Raw genomic sequence first — 21,505 nt, forward strand, 5'->3', positions numbered from 1 at the left:
TGAATATAGGTATAAATGCAGTATTTGAGGTAAAGTATATAGGATAAACATGGCAATGTATGTACATGTTCTTTACTGATATCCTCAATAATGTAATTTTTTTTTGTACTGCTAGAGCAGACTTTTGCCCTATAAATGTGTGATGATTACAAATATTTTGTCCAGGTTAAAAAAAAAAAAAATAATTATACTAATGCATAGTGTGTTTTTTCTTCATTGTTATTTTTATATTTTTTGTCAAAGTAAACTGAGAAACACCCTACTTATTTTATTCCTATTGCAAGGGTATTGAGGTCCCTGTTGCTTCTGCTGGTTCTGAGCAAGTAATCTAACAAAGCCTCTTTTTTATATTTCTCCCTGCTTACTGCTTGTCTTTTGTGGTATTCCTTTCCTCCTCAAATTCTTGAAAGTCAATGCTATACTTAAAACACAATTTAACACAATTTACTATGGGAATCCCTGAGAGCTGCTGTGTGGGGCCTTCTGGATGATCATTTTCAAGAGGCAAAGGGAAGCAGAACTTACTGCAGGCTTTTCTCCTCCATCCAGTGAGGAGAACTCCTTTAGCGGCACAGGCCCTGACATAGCTGGAAAGGGCAGCACACATGCAGTCCTCACTCTTCTCACAGTTACACGTGTCAAACATGCAGTTCTAGGGACAGAGGATGACATATGATCATCAGATTGTCTTGTCAAAGCCATGGTGCTCTGTACTTTTTAGAGTGTCATGTTTGTTAGAGCTAAAAGTGAGGGTAATCTATATGCATAAGTAAACATATGCCTGTTTTTCATTTGAAGATTTCACTAAGTGCTTTCAAATAAGATTCTTTGCAAGGAGAGAGAGTAACTAGAGCTCCACAGTTTTAAACTATTTTTTCTTTTTCTTCTTCTTTTTTACTTTTTCAAGTATTAGTAGGTTTCCCAGCTACTTCCAGTTTGTAGCCACTGTGCCATATATACTTAGAACAAGTAGAGGATATTTGATGCCACCCAACTTTTAGGGCTTAGGCTTAGGACTTGGGCTCTCTGCATCAGAGGAACAAAGAAAACAAGAAGTCATTTAATGTGTTGCTATGCCAGGCAAGGTCACTCTAATGTTATAATTCCAGAAGACGTTTTTTGAACATAATCTTACAGATTTCCAATAACAGAGAGACTTTGTAAAGTCCCCAGGCAGTCTGTTCCGAAGCTTCATCACCTTGAATTCCTGGAATATTTTTGTTCATATCTTATCTAAATCTTTTTGCTGCTTCTTACACACATTTCTTGCCTTGTCCTTGGATATATGCAAAAGCCTTCTGAGAGCAGTTCAGAGCAACTAAGAAAAGTGATAGTTAAGATTCGGACTAAAGCTTTCCGTATATCTCAGGATGGACAGCTTTTGTCCTTTGACCTGATAAGGAGTCCAAGCTCCTAGCTTAGGCATTTAAGTTAGTACCTAAAAATATAGGCAGCAGGAATATGCCTGTAAGTTTATCCTCCTGGGAATGGAAAGAAAAACACCTTTACAAAGGAGTAATTATTATGATGTATAGATAAAAATGAGCCCTTGGCTTGAAAACAGCTATTATGAATGTATCTCCTCCCAATTGGTGACAGTATCAGAAATCTGAGTCTTTTTCTTTGAAATGGGAAAAAGTTAAGAGGAAAGTACCTTCTGGTAAACTTCAGGATTCACTGTTGAGTGACATTCAGCAAAGGGTCCCATGGTGTCAGAGAGCAGTCCACACCAGTGCTGAGCATACTGGTCTGTGAATTGAAAACATGATAAGAATTTCTATTGCATTTCATTGTCTAAACTCTTGTCTCAATGTAACTATACCTCCTGCAGAGAAATTGCAGAAGCTTAACTTTACAATAGAATTCAGCTCTGCACTTGCTGAAACACAAACAGTCTTTCACTTCCTCTATACAGAAATATGAACTCTTCATAAACTGGATGCTCTTAATTCATGGTAGTTGTCATGGAATAAACTAAGAAATCCTTAGCTGAATTTTGAAAAAGGAGGTTCACATTGTGAATTAAAAATACACTAGTTCATATCAGAAAATGGAAGAGTGGCTGTGAATGCTCAAAAATTACGTATTTCATTGGCTGAAATGGAGCCTGAGAGCTATGAATTTCTGAATCGTAAGTCTGGTTCTCAGTTTAACACTGGAAGGACCACAGTGAGTCCAGTCTTCAGTGGGGCTATGCACAGCTTTTTTCCCATAGGATAATCAGTCCTTTCCCTGATATAACATATGGTTCCGGTTTCCCTTAAGTTGGCAAAAACACTTGCTTTCCTTACCCAAAGCAATATTTTTTAAGATCCAAAATATTATCCTGGTTATTATTTATTAATTGAAGACTTCTAGTGTCAACTGAGGAAAATAGTGTGTGTGCAAATGGTCCACTGTTATTTTGGCTAAATGATTGGTGGTTGATCTGCTTATTCCTTCTTTCCATCTTAAAAGAGAATGGAAGAGCTATATGCTGAGCTTACCATTTTGTATGCTCACAGTGCAGGGGTTCTCAAAGGTGTTTTTGGCATCAGGACAATCAGCCCGAGTTTTCCAAGTATTGCCAAAGGCAGCTGAAGTCCCCTCTATTACACCACTGGTGGTTTTGAAATCGTCTGTCTGCATGTCATTGAAGTTTCCACAGAGACCTAAAAGGAAGCAGATGGGCTGTGAAAGTCTCCTACAGAATGAAGTGTGTACTGATGAAGGCAGTTGTTACAGTAAGATCACTTACCACAGGTCTGCCCTTTATGTGATGGGTCTAAGTCTATAAAAAGTTGCATGAGAGGCACGAGCTGAACCTGTAGCTGAAGACCAAAGGTTGTTTGCAGAACGATGAAGAAAGATGATGGTCTGAAGATGGTGACATTTGCTAGGGACATAAGAATATAATAGTTATAATTTCATATGAGATGAGCAGTTGAAATAACTGTTCATTATATAGAGGGATTGTACAGCTGTGTTTGATATGATCCTAATTTCTGAATAACTGGAGGAAAAATGATCCATATAGGATTTCAAATCCAGCACCAAAACAAGCTATTTTTGCCCTACACAATAAATGTATAAAACCCCTCCACTTTCTGTCAGGTGTTTTAAAATAAGGGGAAGAGCACACACTTCTGTTGCCATTTAAATAGATCACCTTTGCTTGATGAAAATTATATAGCATGATTTAGTGGTAGACTCCAACCTGGACCTATTCTATCCTTTCATGGTTTGCTTTCTGTTCAGGTGCAGTAGTATCTGAGAAGAACTGGCATGAGAGAAACTCTCCAGTGATGAACATGCACCAAGCAAAGGGACAGAGGGAACACAGGGAACTAAACAACTTGAGATATTGGTGTCCTGTTGCATATCAGAATTTTTCTTTTCTCTCTTATGGTACTGTTTGGATCTAGAAGTGTGCAATGATACTATTTGCTTGAATTGAATCTCCATTTAGTTAGATATTGCTAAAATTAGACCGTAATTTAGCTAAAATTATAAGAGCTGAATAGGCAAACCCTATTACTTCAAAAATGAGAGACTGTGCTCTATTAGAGTACCTTGGATTTCCTGCAGTGTAACCAAAGGTAGAATTTGGCTTTAGATTAACCAATGTAATAACATTTTGAAGTAAAAAATAAGAAATATCACAGAAGTCTTCCAGAGGAACTTACCTGCAGAGAATGGCAGCTGTGTGTAGATCATATTGACAAATACACTGCCGGAAGGCTGGATCACAATGTTCTATCCACAAAAAAAGGCAATGATTATCAAGAGTATTTAAGAAAGGTAAAACACTTTCCAAATATTTTCTCTCTAGTATTGTTCAGGATAAAGGAAAAAAATGTGGGGAGAGACTGTGATGGTATTCTGATTCCTATACTATTTCTTTACTCTTTATTACTGTGGTCCATTGACTGTCAAAACAAACAAGCAAAAGCCCAAAGATAACTAAATGACAAAAAACTACTAGTATCTTGACTTCCAATCATAGAATCAAACCTACTTTATTCTTAATTTTTCTTTGAATAATGTTCAAATGAGATAAAACAAAAAATCAGTGCAGATTTCCTGTCTGTGTTGTTATGTGTCATTTGCAAGCCACTTGTCTATTAAGCTTTGAAAACATTCCTGCAGAATGTTAGGTGTCTACATCTGCTACTTACAGTTTGTCCTCCACTTAGGCTGACGGCTATACCCTTGAGGCATGTCTCAGTGTCAGTCAGGCCACACTTGTGGATATCTCCCAGAACAGTGAATTCGTTGCTGTCACAGAGCTAGAAGAAGAAAACAAAATATAATGTTAAAAGGATTTGTTATATCAAAATATTGTTATGTTAAAAAGGTTCACACTCAAATGGCATTCTTAGTAAAGTGAGTCATTTAAAATATTGTTTATTTCTTTTCTTCCTGCTCATATGTTCTTACATATATGTATACAGTCACCAAGTAAGATGGCATTCATGCAGTCTGCACAGTGGAAGCTATCCATTACTTCTGACATTCAAGGGCAAGTTAGACATATTAAGCTGGACATTAAAACTTCCTAATGTTTAGGTAATGCTAGTTTAAAATGCTAGAGAAGAAGAAGGAAGTGTGCTTTTCTTGCGCATTGGTTATGGTGTTTACCTGGGAGAGGAGAGAAATTCTTTCCAGTCTCTTCTGCACTGAATAGATGCCTGGTGATTTGGACATTCTTTTGACAGGTAGGAAATATGCATTTAAATATCCTCTCATATGAGAAAATTAAGCTATAATCACTATTCACTAAGCTACTGGATAAAGGCAAATTTCAGTTTTTCTCTTGGTTCTGATTTTCATTGAACTGTGTTCTGTGGGCTATATTCAAAGTTTGCCTAATGGCCAAGATGTTACAGGGAAACACGCAGAAGGCTGTGATTCTGAACATGTCTTATTGCTTGGCATAATGCAGGTTAAATTGAGGACAGCTGAGACACAGAATTACAGCCATTTGGAAATGTAATGTTAAAATTGTGTCCAAGTTTAGGGGTTTTCTGTACCTCCAGAGCCTCTGAGAATCTAATTTTATGTGTTGATGCCAAAAGGGGAGTTTAACATGTAAGTCTGATCTATGCTCCCATTGTGGATCAAGCCCAGTGCTTGTGAATCTCATCAAAAAGTTTCATTGATTTAGTTTAATCTATTTCTAAATTACCTCATTCTAGCTAATTTCTAAGTTTTTATGGTTCTCTTCCTTGGTAACATTCAGTTTGAACTTTTTGAGAACAGATTTTATTTAATATGAAGTCTTTATGAAAATTGTTTACATCACTCATCCAATACAAATAAACAACAAATATACCTAGGGTTCTGAACTCTGCAAATCTGTAGTCATTATTTTAGATATATCTACTCAGAATTCAGTCTCTACTAATCTAAAAACTCCAGTAAATCTTAGGTGTTTTTGTAAGTCTTCAATTTCTAATTCAGGTTTTAGAATACATGTATGACTGCTTAGTTTTTAAATTCTAGAGTCTTCTATGTTTACTGGGAAAGAATGTTTGGAAGGTTGATCATCCTAATGAAATAAATCCTCTCTCATGAATTCTGTATAATAATAATTCCATTATGAATACTGTTAATCAAATTAGCCATTGAATTATATTAACTGTGACAAAAAGGATGGTACCAATGGACGTATAAACACATTTCTCAGAAAGAAGTAGTTAGAAAACATCAGACAGGCAATATCTAATTAAAAAGTTAGTGGGAAACATGGAGATTGTTTCATGGAACCTAAAAACTCAGTGCAATTCTTAAATGATGATCAAAGAACACAAAACTACTACCATATGTTTAGTTAGTATTACCCGAACAGAAAGCCCCCTGAAATCCATTTAAGGCTCCATGTTGGTCCTCTAAGGTTCAGAAAGTTTATGTGATTGCCAGTAGTTTTAATTAAACAACATTATATATAATGAAAACATTTTCCATTAGCATATTGCTTTAGCAAGGATTGTTACTCATTTTTACCTTGGTTAGGACATAGCTACAGTCTCCGAAGAAGGAATAATATTTCTCATCAAAAGTTGAAATGTGGGAGCCTCCTTCAATACTGCAAGTCCCGGGGCATGACTGGGTGACACAAGACCATTCACCTCCAGCACAGGTACTGAAATGAAGAGGGGATTCAGTAACCTTGGGTAATGCAAGTGTAAATGAAATAGGAGAAAAAAAGGGCGGCCGATGCCTTAATTTTCCTTTTGAAGCATTGATCATATTGTTGAAGAAACCAACATTGCTTTGAAATCTCAAAATAAGCATGGGGCATGCACATTTATATTAGTGATAATTTTTATATATTGCTGTTCATTTCCAGTCTTGGGACAGAATTCAGTCCTGGTGAACCTGGCATCCATTCTGCTACATATGAAGCATTGCTCCTCATCCCCATTAGCATGGCTAAAACTTCAACCATATTAAGTATTTCTTGGAAAATAACATGCATGTTTGTGGTTCTTGTATTCATAGATAGGTGCATTTGCATACACTTATGCAATAACACTTCAGTAATTATAGTGATATTGAAAAAATATATATCATATCTGTCAAACATGCCTCTCAAATGTGATCTCCCACTCTGTCTAATGCAACACGTCCCTAAATGTCACGTCTTACATTGTATTTACATGAGCATCCTAGTATTACACTGTAGTGCTGCAAAGGACGTAACACAGTACTTCACATTTTTAAACACCTACAGTATTTAAATTTGATTGTCTCCTTTAATTGATTGGTCTTGAAATTGGTGTACCTGTATATAAACTCAAATTTTTGCTTCCAGGTGTGAGGAGAAAACAAAGATGTAAGTATCCTCTAAAAATGTGTAATCAAGGAACTTCAGTTGATAAGTAGTTCCTCATTTCTTTTTATGGGGTAATTAGTAATTTTTCCCTGTCTTCAAAATGTTCAGGTAATGCACCTAAAAAAAGAAGTATGAGAAAAGGAGTATGTTACCATGATCTGCATTTAGATGAGAAGGAGGCACCAGGAGCGTAAGTTTCACCTTCATAGGTACAGTGGCATTCTTTACGGGGAATGCAGCCAGCACCATTAATGTCATCAAATACCATTCCTAGGAAAAGAAATGGTTTGTTACTCATTCTGTGCACTGCAGAAACTGCTTTTGTGCAAGTATCTGGCAGATGCCTGAAAGCATGTTCCGTTTCTTCTGTGATACACAGAAAATGAATAGAAAGTACTTTAAAATAATAGGATGCCAGCTATGTAGGGATTGAAGGGCTATATTCCATTGAAATTCCATTAGAATTCCATTCTAAAATCTTAGGGTGATCAAAAGAAACCTCTAGGGAAATATTTTTATGTTATGAACTTCATTAGATTGGAATTAGGATTAAATTTACTAGATAATGAGGTGGAATAGATGAACCATTTGTAAGACTGCCCAGGGACATATTTGTACAGTAAATATTTTTATACCCAAAGGCAGAGGATTATCTAAGAGAAGTCAATGCTATTATACAAACAAGTGCTGTTGAATTCTGTGAGACACCATGGAGGATGCACAGAAGAGCTGCAAGGGGTAAAGATCCTACCATGCCGTCACTCACAACAGCACTAATTCTCAGCCCCAGAAGTAGGCATGCACAAAGAGAACACATTTGCATTGTTTGTCTTGTACTGATATTCAGTTCTCGTGTAATTCTCTAAAGCGCCAGATTTTACACACTGCCCAGTGCTCTCTCAGGTCCTTGTTGTTTAGACACACAACACTGAACAGGAAGGGTTTGGTAATCTGGGAAACCAGACACAGCTTTGCTAACACCAGGCGTTATCATTGTGGACAAAATGTGATTAAACTTTACATACTTTCTGTGAACTGAATAGGGATGCTGAGAATAGAAGACTTCCCCTTATTGTTAGGAGCAAAGCATCTTATTCTCAGTTCAGTCATTACGTACATGTCTCAGGCATGTTTGTTGTTTAAAAGGGCATTTTTAATAATCTGAATAGAAATGGTGCATGTGTATCAATGAAGAAATGTAGTTATTACTTTGATGATAATAACAGCAATGACGTGATGAGAATGACACAGAACAGGAAACTTGTTAAATGAGTACAGGTAAGTGTTCTAGCAGTTTGGGCTATGAGAAAAGGGCAGGAAATAAGCTTGCCTGGAGGACAGACGCAGCCATCTGTACAATGATCTTCACAAAGTGCAGATCGTTCCGGGTTGCTGCATGTGTCAGAGCAGGGGGAGCCACACTCCTGGTATTGCATGTTGAAAGGACATAATTTGGCTGAAAGTAGAAAGAATATTATAATGCTGACTTTTCCTTTGAAATGTTGAGAAAACAATATTTGCAATTTAGGATGTTTTCTGTCAAGATATAATGGGGATTCCTGATCCAAATGGAGGCTGCAAAATTTTAGACTTTCCGATATATATTGAAAACCCTTAGTAATGCAAAATCCTCTAAACTTCCATATTCCCAAAGTCTTGAGTATGCTCAGGTTAAAACTGATTTCATGAAAATTACATGCACCTTTAAACAGCTGTCTTCTTCAGGAAAAAAAATTCACATATTTGAAGTTTACTAGATATGGGTAGTAAGCACAGGTGAAAGTCCTTTCCTGAGGTACTTACGACACAGTTCTGAGGTTCTCCAGTTCAGAGGCTGTCCACCTGCATGAGCGCACTGCCGGGAGTATTCAGCAAAGGTGTTGCACATGCAGAAGTCAGCCATAGAACTATCAGAGTGGCATAGGTCTTGTATGCAAGTTTCAATGTAGTCCTGAACATTCACAAGTGCGTTACAGCTTGTAAATGCTTTACTAGTTAATACTGTCTCACAGATAGAAGCCTAGGAGGGAAAATAAAGAAGATAAAACAAGTGTTTAGAAAATATGAAACTAATTATTTAAGGCATGTAGCAGAACAAACCAAAGGTCTATCTGGTCCAGAAACCTGTCCAACAGTAGCCATAAGCAGATGTTTATGGAAAAGTACAACAATAGGGCAAGTACACATGGAACTCTGTCTTCCCACATCTTGAGTTACTTTCAGCTCAGGTGACTTCCCAAGCATTATACAGTTTCTTTCTGTTAAGACATCCTCAGTGAATGTCTCTCTCATGAAAATATCTAGTCTTCTCTTGGAAGGGGAATGCAACTTTTTAGCATTCACTTTAGCAAAGAATAAAAAATTTAGAAAAATTTGCTTTCCAGACTTATGGTTGAGTCATATTCATGCTATATTTTTTCGAATTCTGACAAATTTTTTCCAAAGACAGGAAGAATACATTTTACACTGAGAAAACAAATTTTGAGAGAGAGGTTCTTACAAATTCAGCTGAGCAGTTCATCAGAACAGCAGGAGGAATAGGGTCAGCACACTGCTCTGTGGGTCCATCCATCTTCTGCCTATTCCCAAACTGTATGGGAGTCAGTTTTGTCTCTGTAAAAAGCAGTCCAAGTATTAGAATAATATTTACTGGTTTATTTGCTTTTGCATGGAGATATTTTCTTTTGTGACACTACCTGCTATAACATGAACAGTGATTACCAAATAACATCACTCTAATATGAAAGGCAAAAGGAGATGAAGGAGCTATAAAAGGACTGGATCCTAACTATTGAAAACAAGTAGAAAGTTGCATGTGGCAGTTCTTAAGAGATCTAACAGTGGTGGAAGCAGCCTAATACATGTCAAAGCCCTGACTCTACACATAACTGATATCATAGAAATACATAAAGAAGTATCACTAGTTTTGCAATCAATACAACCCACACACTATGTTATGGTATACTGCTAAAGGAAGCAAAAACAAAGCACTGATACTTAATAAAGCTTTTTATTACTTACTCTCTGAAATAAATTCATTGCTAACTGGAATTCCATTGAAGTCCCCACAAAGTCCACAGGTTTGATTGGCATATTTCTTATCTAGTTCCACCTAAAAGAAATGAGGAAAGAGAGCTTAGGTTCATAGTAATGTCAGCCTTGATGGTTAGGAACAGAACCTACATCAATATTGCTTATGTACTCGAAATTTAACATATGTATGCTGTGCAGACTGTGTTGTGTGGTAACAAGGTAGGCACCATGGGGAAGGTCAGTGACCACCAAGAAAAACTTGGTCTTATTCTAGCCCTAGGGCTGTGAACATCAGTGCATTGTGAGGTCTGGAATCTGAGGAATACTTCACTGTGAGGTGGAGATGTTATAACTGGGGGTCTATTGATCGTGACCTGAGCTTGGTGGAAAAAGGAAAATTGGGAGAAGACTGGAAGACAGAACAATGCACTAAAAATGGACACAAATCCAAAAGTAACTAGTGCCTGCCTGGCTGATTAAGACTGCAAAGATGTAAACAGACTGTTTTCAAAATACAGGCTTTCTGCCATGTTTTGGATGTTTTCTTACCAGGAGGGCATCCTCTTCATTCCAAAGGAAGGTCAGTCCTAACTTGGCAGAAACTTTCAAATAACTGTTACTTCTCTCTATCAAGATTCCCATATGGCTGTAGGGCATCTGAACCCTGGGGAAAGATTACCATAATTCATCAGGGGTAGGGACAGAATATCCACAATGATATCCTTTCTCATTCTCTTTGAGAAGCTTCAGCGTGCATAGGTGAGGAAATTAGTCAGAGCAGTAACTAAATACAGGCAACAGAAGTTTGTAACATTTAGGCTGTTTCCTATGCAATTGTTTCTCATTGTGCAAATGGATAAGCTTTGCTTTCCCTGCTATTCCTTTTGGCTATCTCTGTTAATGGTGTTTTGCTAGATAAAATGTTGGCATGTGTCTTTGGTTGTATTGTTCAAAAAAGTGCTGGGAGGTTCTGTTTTGCAGGCAGTATGCTTCAGGATATTGCTATTTACTTCTTAAAGTCCTTGATAATAAAGGGATAGACTCTTTAGGCTTTCTGTGACATGAGTGCCATTCACAAAGATGTACCCAAGGTAACCACTAGACTAGCTCTCTGTACATAGCTTCTATAATACATAACTCACTGTGGGATAGCTGCCCAAATTTTAACCCAGCCCTTTGGACAGGTTTCACACCCTATGCCAAAGTCAGTGCTACTATTGCTACATAGATGGCAAGTTTCCAGGCATTTTAAATGAGCGCAGGTACAAGATGCAGTCACTGCTTAACTGCATACTGTTCAGTGCAAGGACAAAAGCTGTCAAAAATTCCTCTCAAGGATTCTGTTCTGATAAAATTAGTGGAAAGTAGAAACTTAAAGGGTGTAAAAACGTAACACACTGACTGAATCCAGCTTATAGACTCAGTTGTATGTATACATACACAATTGTAGCAGTGGGGCAGCATCTGGGATACAGCTCATCTGAACAAAATGGACTCAGGGATAATCTGCAGAAGTGGCACTTAGCTCACTGTCAGGCCTTCTTGTTTTTGTTGATACTTCAGGAAGGACCTGAATCCTCCAGCTACTGGGGAGCAATGTGAGATCAGATGAGGGAAAGGGATGCTTGCTCAAAGAGCCCACTGGGAGCAAGAGCAGTGATAGCAGTTTCAAATTATGAACGTACGATTTGCCATCAAGCAGGACAGAGCCACGAGTCAGTTCAATCACTACTCCTTCCAGCTTCATGACAACGTGAGTGATCATGGTAGCGTTTTCCACCATTGTACGCCTTATCTGGATGTTGAAGTCCTCATAGGGAGATTTGCAGTTGGATGCAAAGATGTAATTGCAAACCCCAGGGAAGTAAAAGATGTCCCCGTCAAAGGTCTTGAAGTGGAAGTTACCCCATGTGCTGCACACGCGGCCATTGTGAGAGGGGTTGCCAGCTGTGGATTCAAAATAATGAGTAAGAATTTTCTGTAATTTGCTGTAGATATCCTCCTTTTAGTTGCTTTTCCTTTTTTATTTCTTTCACTAACCTCTGTCCAAAAAGCCCATCTTCTGTTTTCCTTCTTGTCAAGCTATTTGTTAATTGATCTGTTATTTACTTAGTTCCATTATCTTTTGTGTTTAATCTGTTTTGCATAGGGATATAGGGCCTAAAATCGGAAGAGACCTCCCGGGTCACTATGTCCAATGCTCTGGTTCTGCTGACAGCCATATTCTATAAATCTTTTCCTAAATGTATGAAGTTCTAAAGTTTCACCATAAAACCAGTTTAAAGTTAGTTTAGCTGGTACTTCTGCTAGGGAGGACCACTCATAGCTGCACCCTTTGAATGGCTGGAAGACCTTTGCCAGCATCTTCGAAAATGTATTCCTGTCTCATTGTATGCCTGGTTCTTCTTATGCCAGTATTGTACTTCTCCTTGAAGGGGTTCCACCTCCCTGCTCCTCCCCTCACCCATTATAGAAATCACTTATCTCTCTTCAGTCTTCATTTCCTTACAAGCAGGCTCTCCTTACTCCCTGATTATCCTCACAGTCCCTCTCTGCATCTCTTCCAGATTTACACTCTCCCTGCTTGAACATGGGTAGTCAGAATTGTACCCTATGCCCTGGATAAGGTATCTCACCAATGCTTTGAACACATTAATATTTCCCTCTCTTTACTGGAAATATTGTACATGATTTTTTTAAAATTTTTTTTGTTGTTTTTTTCAGCTGCATCATGTTAACAAAATGCAGGCTGAGTACTGGGGTCACATTTAGATTATCCTTGTTACCTGATGAACTGACTACTTTTCTTATTCATTTTTTATTTTATGATGTTAAAGAATCTTACATAATTTATTGATCTCTTCAGTCACTCTATACTCCACCTGTGTGATCAAGAACACAGATATCTGAGCCATGACATTTGTTTAACTTACCCTTTACTTTCAGTGTGTTTTGAAAAGGTGGAATTATTGTTACTTCTTGGGATTTCAAAGCTGGTGGAAAATCTAAGCAGAAAAAAAACAATCAAATTTAATCTTGTTAGAAGTCCTAAAAAATGGATAGAGATTGCCTAGTCTCTTTAGTGATTAACATTTCCTACTTATAGTCACACTCTAGGGGGAAGTTTTCACAAGGTTTAATTGGTGGCTTTTACACAGTGCTTTGTGTTCTGTCTTTCTATATATTTCATGAACAGCCAAATCCTAAAGACCATATTTTTTGGCTGTAGTACTTTCCACCATTATTTGTTCAAGACTCCCATCTGGCTCTGATGTTCTAAACTCAAAAGCAGCAATCTGATCCTTAGAGCACAGTGTTGTAATAGCGATGCAGAAAAAGCAGTGCTACTGTCTATGTCTGAACCTTTGCCTCTCAGTGCACTTAGAAGCAGAAATTACTGAAGAATGTCAGAAGCTGAGAATGAGAAACAGGAGTTGTTTTTTTTCTGAAGCTCGTATCTATCTTTGTGCTGAGACATGCACTTTTGCACAACCAACTCTAAGCAGATTTTTTAAAAAGCAGTTTAAATTGTGAAACTTTAGTCATGTGCTTTGCATGCAAACATTTCTATTGTTAGGATCCAGCCCTAAATTTTCCATGTCCAAATCCAATGTTTTCTCTTTGGATCCAGCAACGAAAGGGATAGAATACTTAGAGAACCTGCAATGTCATTTTCTTAAGATGGGAGTTTGAGGAACCGATGCAGTTTCTCCCTTGAAAGTATCAAAATTGTAGAATTTGATGACTTCCAAACTGTAGATTGTGTAATATCAGCCATCAGCTTTTGCATTTAGACCAAAAAATATCACTAAGACAAATATGTGTTTTTGAAAGACAATCTCATTTAGTCTTGATGTAAGGATTTTGAGGGAAAGCACACATATTACCTTCCTTGACAATCTGTTCCAATAATTAAATGCACTCACTATTATTAAATAATTTGTGGTACACTTCCAGTTTCGGTTTATCACTATTTTAATTGCCAGCTAGTGACCTCATAAATTGCAGATTGCAGGGCAGGCTTAATGATTAGTTGTTTCAGCCTGTCTTCACTAATATACCAGTCTGCATTGTATCCTTCCACCCTTACTTTCCTCTGTATAGTTATGCTGTTTGCTCTGTACAGTTAAGTGTCATGCATGATCTTGTAGTGCTTAATTACTCTAATGTTTAAGGCAGTTACAGTTTTCTTATTCACTCATGAGTGATGCAGTCATCTTGACACAGAATAAAAAAATGTATCTTTTATTACCTACTATCAAGTACTTTGGTGATATGTATGTATACACACACCTCTTCTGAAAATATACTTTTAGATAGAAGGTATGTACCTTTCATGAAGTTAAAGATTAGATTACTGTATCATATCAGTGGACCAGATCCACTGGGCCAGATCTCAGAGGAAGTTCTCCAGTTTAGAGCAGTCAGAGATTGACTGGAAATTGGATATATTATACAGAAGATTTCTCTCTCCTTTTTTTTTTTTGGGGGGGGGGGGAGCAGAGGAAAAGAAAGTATGTTCTAGCTAGGAATAAGAAGATTCTAGTAATCTTATTATTCATCTGTATAATTTGGGACAAAATTTTAGAAATTGATCAGCATAAAAATACTTACGTTTTTGTCGCTGCAGGATGGATGGGGAAACATAGTTTGTTTGTTGTTCATCCTCCTGGGCTTGAACTGCATCAAAAAGAGTGGAGGAGGAAAATGTTAATGTCTAATTTTCTTGAATTCCTTCATCGTTTCTCAATTATATCTGTTTAAACATGCAACAGTCAGTATATCAAAAATCAGCAAAGCTATGTTCATGTACAGGAGTCAGATTTGCATCAGGACTTGTGCTACATGTAACCATGATGGCCATATACCACTTCTTCAGCTTTTTTTTTTTTTTTTTTTTTTTCCTAATAAATTACTGCAGGGAAGCCATCAAAACCATCCCTGTCCTCTCTTACTGAAAGCCAAAGTTACTCTGTATTTTACAGTTTCAAGCACTTTTTGTAATAAGCAGCAGAAGGAAAATAAATGCACAAGCCACACAGAAAGAAATAGGTCTTTCCAATAGATACATTTGTGAACTGTTGATTTTGCCCCAAAGCAAAACTTTTTGTTTCCAGCAAAGAAACCATTTTTCTTTCCATTCCACTGCAGCATCAGAATAGGAATACACACAAAATCTGCAGGGGTCAGAGGGGCTTTTAATGCACTGCTTAGTGAGAGTTCGCCAGAGGGCAGGTTGCAGGGGATGCTATGCTGGCTGGAGAAAACCGAAAAGGCAGGCTCACCCCCTGCTGCATGCCACAACAAGGGCAGTCTGTGGGTAGCACCGCTAGAGGGGCTAATGCCGAAATCAGAGCTGCAGAGAGCTCTGTGAGTCCCTTCCTTTTTACACCAGCTGGGAGTCTGCAGCCAGTGTTGGAAGGACACATCGTGCCTGTCTTTAAGCTTTGAACCATTCTGGGCTCCTCTTCTCCACTGCCTAGCCTCAGAGAGCTTTTTGCTTATCTCTCTATGCACTATATGGCTCCAACACTCTACCTCACGCCATATGCATCGCAGATTCCTGTTTCCATTGCACAGTGTGTTAATGCTACACTTAGTCTTTTGATGGGCTATTCTTTGACACTACCACTTTTTGACATAAGTTAGTGTGGAATTACCTGGAAGTAGGAAAAAGTAAAATAATACAGTAGGATCTGCATCTGAGATCAAAATACACTGAAAACTAACAGTGTTACCTTAAACTTTAAGGGAAATTAACAGCTGAAGTATACATAAAAAAAGATTTCCACTCATCTGTGAGTATTAAGTGCCCTTGTAGAATATTTAAGGCAACTCCATTTGTTTTCACCCCATCAAAAACCAACCCTGTGCTCTAAGCTTTTATGCAACCTCATGTGCAAGAATAGGTGAACTTTTAAAATCTGTTGTCCCAAGTTTTTCAAGCAAAATTCTTCCTTTTTTTCAATACTGTGTCATTAGCTGATAAAACAAACAAAATCTTTAATAATGCATGCAGACAGACTCCACTGAATCCTTCCTAAAGCCACTTTTGCACGTTTTGGTTTGTGCATTTAGAAATGCTGTACCATCTTGAAGTGGACATGAAAAGCTAAATGCAAATCTTGAGGCATTTTGGTAGAGATGAGAGTTCCGAGGGAGTTCCACTGAATTCAGTGGAGCTATTCCAGATTTTAGCTGGAGAAAATAGAATAAGAGCATGGACTACAACATAAATTTTCAAGACAGTTAATTTCCTCTTCTTAGGAAGGAAAGTATTTGTAACAGAAAAGAAAATCTTGCATAAAGGTAATAGGTTCATTAGCTTAACAAAGCCAAGAAAAAAATGTTTCAAACTTTGAAGCAAGTTATAAATTCTTTAAAACAGTAAAAATGCCAAGCAAGTGAATCTTCCTACCTTTGATCTGTATGAAGGCAAGTGCGAGTATTGATATCCATAGTGGTATTCGTGTCCCACAACTTGTGCCCATCTTCTGGAAGCCCGGTAGAAACTACCGAACAACCTGCCTCTGAGGAAATACCTGTCTGCTCCCGAGTCTTATATAGTGAAAGAGTAGGTTTTGGCTCAGTTCCCAGATTGTTTCACAAGGTTCTTGAAAGGTGGGGCTTCAGACATTTTCATTTTCCTTTGCAGGTGCACAGGTAAATAGAGGATGCTCTGACTTTCCCTCAGGTATTTGCACTCTAGGAGGAGTCTTCTTTCTACAGGTCTTTTTGATGTCTTTTTGATTGTCTAGAAGTAAGCAGGAAGAATTTTTGCTCAGGCTTAGTCTTCCCAAATTGTTATATATTATGGGATAAATACAATTTAAGAGACTTCTGAGTGACTTTTGAACAGGAGCTTGGAATGAATTACTTCACTTTTTAAAATTTTCCTCCTTATGGTAAATGATGGCAACTTAACATCTCAAAAAACCCAAGGAAGTTCCGTCTGACACCAATTTTGTTAATGAGTTTGCACCTCTTTATGTAGCTACTTTGTGAAAATGGAGAAATCAAATGTCATCTAAGGTTAGCATTTTTCCACAGGCCAGACACAACACAGGACTACGCGGTGAAAATTCCTCAGCATTGGAGAGTCAGTAATATGGACCTTTCCTTGAGGGATTCTTCTTCTCATATGGGCAGTTTTAGTGCTACTTCAGCTGTTTCCCTTCTGAGCAAACATCATTTCACCATAACAAATTAGATTGATTCTACCTGCAATAAAAAGTATAGATGTTCTTGGTGATTGCTGTTCCTAGAGACACAAAAAGACTGATTTGCAAGAATGTCCTTTGGAATGTTCCTTATCTTAGGAACAACGAGAGAGTGAACAATGTTTTGTGAATATGTCAATATATTTATTTACAGCTATATTACTTCGGTGAATTAACCTTTTATAATGTTTTAGCCTGGGGTGTAGAGAAAGACAATCTTTCAGTAGGAGGATGGATCCCATAATCCCACATGGGATCAAACAGTTCCTGCAAATAAGAAGGTACTGGGATGGTCTCTGTATTCTCTGGCAAGAGGACAAGACATAATTAGCTTTAAAACTGGGAATGAAGTTTAGGTTAAACATTGGGGAGAAAATTTCTTTTTGCAAGGATGGTGAAGTACTCATATAGGTTGCCCAAGAAGACTGTTGAATTTCCATCACTGGTGGTTTTTAAGAACAGGTTAGAAAAACACCTACCTGACAATGGTATAAGTGCTGTTGATAGTGCCCTGGGGCAGGTGAATAGACTAAATGGCCATTTAAGATTCCTTCAAACACGATTTTCTATGATTTTTTCTGAAAAATAATATGTATTCTCTCTGTTGGAGCAGTTATATTTGAGGAAGTAACTTCAACATTAAAAGAGAAACAAAAGGCACATTTTTTTTTCCCTAAGCGGTAAACAGAAGCAAGAAAAGATGCTGTCTTTCCTGAACATTTTAAAAGTACAACTGGTTATTAATATTTAAATAAAAGTGACATAACTAAATAAAATTGGAAGTGTTGAGGAAAAGAATTGATTGATTTCAGTCATGACTTTTACCTCTGGCAACTTCATTGACATATAACTCTGTAGAATTTAGCTTAGTATTATTTAAATGAGGAAAAGAAGATGACTACAAGATACTTGCATATACAGAAATAGATGCAGTAAAAATTTAAGGGAAATGTTATCACCTCTGACAGTTATTGTCAAAGTTCACTTAGTCAGTGGGGAGCACAGTGGCGGCAAGGGTAAGTCCTGTGGCTCAGCAGTAGATTGGGGCAGGCAAGGGGGTTCTCGGAGCCCGGGAAACCTGAGGGCAAGCAGAGGGACCCATCAGGATGAAACGAATGAGACCATCATATACCATTTTCATACATCCTCTCTGTAGAATGCAAATAAAATGTCATAGCAAATTTGGTTAACTTTTGGGTGCAGTAATGATTGAAATCAGTGCTTCCGTTTATATGTCTAAGAGCTAGAATGATGGACTCATAGAGACATGCAAAAGGTGTCAAGTCCACCTAGTGCTATATTGGAGTAGCTTCATTTCGAGGGAAGGAGAAAAACATTTGTAATTGATAGAAACTATGACACTTCCTCTGTGCCAGCACTAAAATGCAAGTTAACATGGATCTATCTGCTGGGCTTTTCACTGGCTGGTCATTTGCCCACTTCTGAGGCCGAGTTTAAGCTCCAGAATTGGTGCTGGGACATTAGGCTTTGCATTCAGCTGAGGTACCATTCTGGTTGTGCCTAATTTTTGATCTGTGCGAATTCAAACCCACGTTTTTTATGTGAAAGTTTCTATGGAAAAGTGAGACAACTGATCAGTTTCTACTCAGAGTTGTTCATTAACATTATAGGTGTTCTCCGAATTACGTGAAGATGAACTACATTTCAAACAGTTGCAGTAGGTATTTTATAGTATGATACAATATAGTCTATCTAAAGTAAAGCTATAGTTAACGACTAAAATAGGGATACAACTCCTTTTATGGCCTTTACTAGATTTAGTCAAACATGGTGCCATTGATCCATTCCTTTACTTCCAAATGCTTAAATAAAACTCATTGATTGAAAAATCAAATCACATTAATACCTGAGATTGGAAACCCTGTTTCATTAACATGAATAGTTCTGCTGTCTTTTAGTGTGCACATGGTAAAGGACCAAGTACATAATGCTTTGATCTCCATTGCAGCCTCTATACTTTACTGTAAAACAGGTAATGTGTAATATAGTTAGGATCTATTTCTGGTTTTATTTCTATTATCTGTTCATTTCGAAGGTTGCAGTGTCATTTAGAAGAACCCAAGCAAAGCATAGCAAGTTAAATCAGGCATTGGAATCTGACTAGCTGCAGTGTAAGAGGCTAGTTTACACCAGTATGACTAGGAAGTAAAAATATATTGAGTATAGTACCTCTCATTTTATTTAATGGTTTTCCTTTGGGAAGAAATTCAGTCACAGAACATCTTAGAGTCCTGTATTAAGACATTCTACCTACGCAAAGTTAGTAGAGAGACCTCATTTTATAAGTATTGCATGTCAAATATACCCATGCTCTTATATTAACCAAGTTCTTTTCCTGGGAAAGATCTGGAAAGTCATGACTGGTGTGGACTGGGTCAAGTGGACAATAGTATTAGTATTAGTGTTAGCACAATAATGCAAGATCACCACAAGTTCCCAGAGTAACCCTGCACTGGTATGAGGTGTTTTCCCTGTAATAAAACATTCAGAGGCTGAACAGCATTGTTTTAGACAATGCCTTCCTTCACACATTTTCCGCAACTTCAGTGCCAAATTTCAGGTTGTCATTCCCAAGATTTTTGCATACAGAATAACCCTTCTCATTACTGGCTGCTTCTGCCATCTGTATCATTGCTGTTTCTTTGCTTCGGATCTACCTACAATCAATACTGCTCTGCATTCTTCTCTTCCTCTTCTTCCTCTAGTGTCCTTTATCTTCTTCTTGGCATACCCACTTCAAGACAACTTGGGATCTGGTGGGTTTTGTTTTGTTTTGTTTTGTTTCAGAGTATTTGGCATTACATACAATGCTATATATTCAGAGTACAGCTCCCATTGGTTTCAGCAGTAGCTGAACGCTCAGCACATCTGCACATTCAGCCTCAGTGTTTCAAGCTGATTGTCCAGAAAATGAAGAATACACAGTTAAAAACCACGATAATAATTTGATATAAATCTTTTAATGGGCACCACAAATGAACTTTGTGGCACTCAAGCAGCTTGATGATACTGCTCTTGCTCTTTTCAGTGTTTCCCTCATTCAGTCACTTCAAATTTAAGTTCTGCAACAAACAAACAAATAAACAAACAAAGCAGGAAATCTTAAAGACAATTTTACCAAAAAGATCCCTGCAATGCTCTGAGTAAGAGAAAGTTCTGCAGAAAAAAAATTATGTGCATCCTGTACCATGAGGAGTATGAACATAGGGGCCAGGGTAAGGTTTCCATGTTATCTGAACACGTCCAGGATATCTCTGTGTATAAAGGGGATAAACACTTAAGCCTCTTTATAGCATGTAAACACAGACACCATAACTGTGCATACTAATACTTGCACTTGGCATTGTAGACTAAAAAATTGATGTACACAAACATACTTGAGGACATATTTACATTGTGCAGTGGTGCATGTTGCAGAGATCCCTCTGTTAGCAACAGCCAAAGTAAATTTATAGTAGGAAATAATGTCACTACATTGATATGAAGTTACAGCTAAGAGTATTTGCCTTTCTCTAAGGCACTGACACTGCAACATTGTGTTTGGGATCTGAGCTGATATCTCTACCCAGTGCTATACTGTGCCATACGGTCGTAGAAACACTGCCTAAAGCCAGCTGAAAGCTGGACTCTGTTATGTTGTGCCATAGTGCCCCAAAATAAAAAATCAGTCTTTAGAAGCAATTGGTGTTTGTAGGCTCAGAGAAATAAATGGTGCAACTAGCAAAAAAGTGGGTGGAGCACTAAGATGAGCAGTGTATCTAAACCCTTAAAGGAGCCTATTAGTGATGCACAACCTCAAAAACGTCTACATGTTAGAATACTCTGGTGGACATCATTCTGCTGAATGACACTCAGATACGTTTGTAATAATATAAACTGACTGTGTAAGAAGTGGATATACCTATATTGTTACCACTAGTGAGTTTTGTCATAGGTCCTATTATTAGTGGAATTTATATGGTTCTTCCTCCACTGGACCCTTGCAAAAATCTGTTTAAATCTGTAGCAGACTTTCTTTATCCCAAAAGTGCATGGAAGATATAATCAAATGCATGTAAACAAAGACAAACATGGAGAAGGAAACAAAATCCTTTAGTCTATGTATCATTCAAGACTCTGAGAAGTTAATTAAATTTATAGCTGTGGTATAAAAGTTAGCAGAGACCTCTTTAGTATTTCAATTCAAATATTGCCATTAATTTTAATAATTAAAGTTTCTGTTATGTAATCCTCCTTAAGGGGAGAACATATTGCATTGGGGGTATGCGTGTGTGTGTTGAATCTGTAGTAAAATAACTTTTAAAAGTTACTTTTCTATATTTAGCATTTCAGTGTACAAATTTAGATAACAGTACAGCATAAAGACTTAAACAATGGAAGATGTTGGGCAAAATACAGGAAGGTACAAATTGGC

The 21,505-nt window shown here is 37.5% G+C and overlaps 1 protein-coding gene across 1 annotated transcript in view; it reads right to left on the minus strand.

Moving 5' to 3' along the window:
• The window catches only part of MUC5AC (mucin 5AC, oligomeric mucus/gel-forming), a 52,959-nt gene extending 36,566 nt beyond the window's left edge, over positions 1–16,393 (minus strand). Inside the window, exons 1-17 of the mRNA XM_087745808.1 lie at positions 16,269–16,393; positions 14,465–14,530; positions 12,784–12,855; positions 11,536–11,797; positions 10,400–10,514; positions 9,839–9,929; positions 9,318–9,430; positions 8,621–8,837; positions 8,148–8,273; positions 6,970–7,087; positions 5,986–6,124; positions 4,158–4,268; positions 3,666–3,735; positions 2,738–2,875; positions 2,487–2,651; positions 1,655–1,749; positions 526–652 (exon numbers count right to left, since the gene is read on the minus strand). Coding sequence (XP_087601934.1) covers positions 526–652; positions 1,655–1,749; positions 2,487–2,651; positions 2,738–2,875; positions 3,666–3,735; positions 4,158–4,268; positions 5,986–6,124; positions 6,970–7,087; positions 8,148–8,273; positions 8,621–8,837; positions 9,318–9,430; positions 9,839–9,929; positions 10,400–10,514; positions 11,536–11,797; positions 12,784–12,855; positions 14,465–14,530; positions 16,269–16,341 — 2,098 coding nt within the window. The 5' untranslated portion in view covers positions 16,342–16,393. The remainder of the gene's footprint in view (positions 1–525; positions 653–1,654; positions 1,750–2,486; positions 2,652–2,737; positions 2,876–3,665; positions 3,736–4,157; positions 4,269–5,985; positions 6,125–6,969; positions 7,088–8,147; positions 8,274–8,620; positions 8,838–9,317; positions 9,431–9,838; positions 9,930–10,399; positions 10,515–11,535; positions 11,798–12,783; positions 12,856–14,464; positions 14,531–16,268) is intronic.
• Positions 16,394–21,505: the final 5,112 nt, after the last annotated feature.

Source organism: Nipponia nippon, unplaced genomic scaffold, assembly GCF_047370975.1.
Source record: "Nipponia nippon isolate SJK-2023a ecotype South Korea unplaced genomic scaffold, ASM4737097v1 scaffold_10, whole genome shotgun sequence".
Lineage (NCBI taxonomy): Eukaryota > Metazoa > Chordata > Aves > Pelecaniformes > Threskiornithidae > Nipponia > Nipponia nippon.